Source organism: Helianthus annuus, chromosome 17 (genome assembly GCF_002127325.2).
Source record: "Helianthus annuus cultivar XRQ/B chromosome 17, HanXRQr2.0-SUNRISE, whole genome shotgun sequence".
NCBI classification, from domain to species: domain Eukaryota; kingdom Viridiplantae; phylum Streptophyta; class Magnoliopsida; order Asterales; family Asteraceae; genus Helianthus; species Helianthus annuus.
In genome coordinates, this window is record NC_035449.2 from 17,216,520 (window position 1) to 17,221,544 (window position 5,025).

The window sequence follows — 5,025 nt, forward strand, 5'->3', positions numbered from 1 at the left end:
TTTAAGGATTGAATGGGGCATTATGGGGGCGTTATACCCACTACACCACTTTTGCTATAATGCCCCCTTGCTGACTAGGACGCCACATGGCGCAAAACGCCCCATGGTGGGGGCATTATAGTGTTTAACCATTACGCATGGTCTAACAATAACATCTTTACATTTTTTCCTAGGGTTGGATTGGATATACCAGAAAGAAAGAAAGAAATAAGTTATCAATCATTTTAACGAGAGTAGATTTGCATTTGTGTCAGAATATTCTCAAAGTTATCAGTAGATTTCTCGATTGGATGTGAGTGCACTCCTTCGTATGTTGTCACCACAACTCCGTCGTCATGTGATAGTCGTTGAACTTGCTTCTTCACATTGCACCCTTGATGCGTACAACGATAGTAGTTCCTGTATACACAAGTTTAATTTAAGTAAGTTAATAAGCCTGTTTTATTATTAAAAATTCTAAACTAATTGTTATCAAATATTATTATTAATAATAATAACCAAGTATATATATTTCTAATTTCTAGCATTGTGTAACCATCACAAGTGAATGAAAATGTTAACTAGGACCGTCCAAGGAAGTATTTACTAATGCAAGACCATTTTTATGCCACAATTATTATATTTGTTACGTATATTACAGGATAAAGGAAGAATAGTATTTTACTAATGCAAAATCATCTTTAAGCCACAAGTATTATATACATACATGCATGATGCATGTATATTTGGTCATATTAAACAGAGCATTTATATTTTTCATGTGTTAAATATTTAAGAAAAATATTTGAAGAAAAATAGACCTAGCATGTTTCACATAAACAACTAATCAGACCAATAAAATCAACTCCACAACAAAATAACCTATATTATTAGTATATGAAAGAAAAATCCATCAAATGTATGTCATGTGTTCAAGTAATTTCTAACAATAAAACCGATTATAATTTGGTAGGATCATATATAATTTTATATTTAACAATTAAAGAAAATAAATACGATGCAGAAAATAAATATGAATTATACCTAGGAAACTTATTATTCTTGACAGCCTTTTGACCATACTTCCTCCATCTATAACCATCGTCAAGAATATCAACTTGACTCCTGGTTTGAAAAGCATGTTTAGGTTTTTTAACCTTCTTCTCCGGTTTTCTAACATTAACCTTTCCTGACACCGTCTTCAGCTCGTCACCACCGCCGTCGGTCACCGAACCGCTGCCCGGCCCGGCCATCTGTTCGTAACTAGCATGATTGTTGTTCAACATGTTTAATGATAAATATGAAGAAGTAATAGCAGCTGATGATGATGATGGTGAAGATGATGAGTAAGAAAAAATTTCACCACTTGGGTCGTTCATTTTTTTAGAGAGAGAGTGTTAGAGGAGAGAGAAGGGAGTACCGGCGGCTGAGCAATGGTGGTAGAAGAGAATTGTGAAGAAGGATTAATGGTGGGTCAATTTGCTTATATTGAACAAAGGTGGGGCGGCTATCATGCTAAAAGACAAATAACATCATCTTTCTTGGTCACATGAATTGAAAAAAAATTGTAACCTGTTGGAAACTTGTTTAGATTGACATATTAAAATTGTTATTTTTGACACATTACACTTATGGCCTGTGGTACATCTTAACCGTGTTAAAGAACCACGTTTATGCATAAGTTTATAGTTTAAACATTTGGCTAGGGACATACCCTTACCACCTATTTTTGGGAATTTATCTATACTATATTATAATGCATGAGAGAGGGGCATTTTAAGATACCCAAAAAATAAGAATTTTTCCCCCTCTTTATTTATAGAAAGACCCCTAAAATGAGGGTACTTTGGTCTTTTAAACATTATTTATTTTTAGCCCCTAAAATTATTACCCTTAAATCCCTAAGATTTTAACAAAATTATAGATAATTAGTTACAATTCACCCCTCCATAACAAACTTATAATTTTTTACGTATTCTTGACATATCTTATAAACTATACTGTTTAAAAAAATCCAAAGATAGCATGACGACCTACACATTTTTGTCGACGTTTCGGTAGTTGTCTTGTTCAATATCGACGCACGGACTAAAAGGTACAAGTCGATTATGCGTTAATGTACAAGTAATTAATACTTGTGATCTAATGTGCCTAATCTACAAAGATGGGCTCCACTATGCAAACAAAAACAAAAAGAATTAAAAGTACCGTAACATAAAATGAAGATATTTTCTGTCACATTTTATTTTATTAAAACTGCATAATATCTATACTTAGATATATCTTTAGATATATATTATAAAAACTTAAAACTAACCACAAAAAACTTCCTAAATAAAAGGGGTGACAAATCTAAAATTAAACCCTAATGCACTTTTATAGTTACTACTATAAAAATAGCAGGACACTCCTATATCTATTGCTAAACAAAGTTAAAAAAAAATGGATCCAATTCTGAATTCAAAATTGCGAATGGTCAGTTTTGTTATATCGCAACGGTGAATATTTTTTTTCTTTTATTTACTTTTCTGTGAATGATAACTTATTTGATTTTTCAGATTCAATTGCATGATGAACATGCCAATTTAAACAACATATTTGTCGAACAAGATTCTAAGGTATTGATTTTGCTGGCTTTTAAGTATTATTTTTGTGTATATCTTTCATATTAACATGTTCGTTATGTTATTATATGTGTGTTTTGTTGCAGGATGATGGTGATAAAATTATTGATATTATTTCTTATGCTGCAATGTTTACTCCATACAAGTTTAATCTTCAATGTGAATTTAGTGAAGATGTAATTTTAAGGTTTATTTAATCTTTTTTAACTTTTGTATTCAATTTTTGTCATTTATAGGGATCGGAAGTTTGAGACTCAAAGGAAGAGATCCAAGAGACTCTCTTAATGGAAATGAAGTGAGGTTATTAATTTAGACGATTCTGAGGACAATGACAAAGAAGAGGAATTAGAAGATACTGTCGATTCAAGCACAAACCAGAAAATCCGATTAAAAATACGTTGAGTGTCAATTCAGAAGCGGAACAGATTTCATGCAGTCTAATATGAAATCTATCAAGTGTTTTTATATTTTTTTTTCATTTTCAGTTGTTATGTTTGACCTAGACGTTTTGAATAAAGTTTATTTTATATTTGAACTTTATCTTTGGTGTTAATATAATGCAGTTATTAACCATATTAATAAAGTTCAAAATAAAGTTAATATCATAAATTTACAAGTCAACTGAACTTATATAAGTTAATATCGTAAAGTTGCAATAAATAGATATTGCAGTTAGATATAGTCAAACTGAAATTATAAAATATTGCAGTTATTCTTGGATATTAATCTAATAATTTGCATTTCTTAATTAAAAAGTAATAAAGTAATAACTTTAAAGCTAAACTAAAAAAATGAACCTACTATGATATAAAGTTAATAAAAAATAATTATTTTATAAACATTTTTATAACAAGTAATATAAATAAAATACTCCAGAAATTTACAATCTTTACTAGATAAATTCTAAACTGGGTTGCAAATTTTTAAGAATTATAAGTTCAACTATATTGTTATAGATAATATTAGTTAGTTCTAAAAGAATTATTTACCAACTTGACTAGATACATAGTAGTAGATTGTGTTGCATATTTTTAGAGATTATTAGTTAAAATTAGACTCATATAGATAAGATTAGTTAGGAACTAAAAATTTGAACTTATTATGATATAAAGTTAATAAAGATATAAACTCTTATCATTCTATTTTTTTTTATAAAAACAGTTATTGAAATTTTATAAATATATAAATTTTTTATATTTGTAAAAAACCAAAATTTAACAATTTAAGTTAAAGCTCTAAAACGTACTTAAGAGTCAGATACTATTTTTATTTTTATAAAACGAAAATTTTAAACTTAAAGTTTATTGGATGGGTACTATGTGGATATTTAGAAAAAGTTATGAACTTTAAAGAATAATTATACTTTATAATTTAACCAATAAAATAAACAAACTTTACAATTATAACAACTTATCTTTTAATTTTTGTCTTTTGATTATTAATTTTTATAAAAAAAATTATTTTTTGTCTTTTGATTATTATTTTTTATAAAAAAAACAAAACTTTTACATATGTGTAAACTTATGACATATATCCACCACAATAATGTTATCATAAATATTATACGAATAAGAAAACTACCAGAAACAAGTGTCGCAATACAAAGTGTCGCCCCCGTCGCATCGCGCGGATACCCTGCTAGTAATAATATATTCAAATCATGTTTTAAAAGTATCATTGATAATAACTATATATTCAAATCATGTTTTTGAAAAAATCCATTTAAGTTGAGAAAATTTGTGAAACCCTTATGTAACAAATTGATTTTTTTATTAATAAAAAAACTTAGAGCATGTAATATACACATAATCAAGCGTTCATAGTAGAAAAAAACGCTGAGTGATTTTTTTTGAAAAGACTAATTTTTAATGTAACATATATATATATATATTCGTGAGGAAACTTGAGAAAACTTCGTCTAACGATTGATATTTATGTTGATCTTTTTCTAGGGTTCAGTTTTTAGAGTGTATGATCTAATTTTTATAGTTCAGGGTTTAGTTTTAGCACTTATATTTAGTTTTTAGATGTTCGTCTTTAAGATTTATCTTCTAGGGTTTAGTTTTTCAGTGTTTAAGGTTTAGCTCTTTAGGTTCGTATTAGAGTTTCGTAATGATTAGATAGAGTTTTCTCATAAAGAGGAGTTTTCTCATAATAGGGGAATGCTAAGAGAAAACTACTATTCGTAAGAAATTTCTATTTAACCATTACTAAACCCTAAACTCTAAATACTAGTCCCAGAACCATAAATACTAAAAGCTAAACCTTAAAGGCGAACGACTAAAAACTAAATACAAATCTAACCCTAAACTTTAACAATTAAATAGTAAACCCTAAAACTAAACCCCATACAAAATAAACATAGATATCAATCATTAGATTGGATTTCTAGAGTTTTCTCATGATTATCTCCCTATATATA

At 28.2% G+C, this 5,025-nt stretch overlaps 1 protein-coding gene across 1 annotated transcript; it reads right to left on the bottom strand.

Moving 5' to 3' along the window:
* Window positions 1–200: 200 nt before the first annotated feature.
* Window positions 201–1,442, bottom strand: LOC110939562 (probable WRKY transcription factor 75). The gene is made up of 2 exons (XM_022181118.2): window positions 1,024–1,442; window positions 201–399 (listed from the first exon to the last, which is right to left on the bottom strand). Exons 1-2 carry the CDS (start codon window positions 1,356–1,358, stop codon window positions 225–227), a joined length of 510 nt encoding a protein of 169 aa, XP_022036810.1. The 5' UTR covers window positions 1,359–1,442; the 3' UTR covers window positions 201–224.
* Between the last annotated feature and the right edge of the window lie 3,583 nt (window positions 1,443–5,025).

What these genes read in the sequence shown, in the direction of transcription:
- LOC110939562 (XM_022181118.2), bottom strand. Translation starts at nt 1,358, where the DNA reads ATGAACGACCCAAGTGGTGAAATTTTTTCTTACTCATCATCTTCACCA. An exon ending in AAGAATAATAAGTTTCCTAG is followed by an intron (nt 400 to 1,023) that starts GTATAATTCATA and finishes TTGTGTATACAG; the next exon opens with GAACTACTATCGTTGTACGC.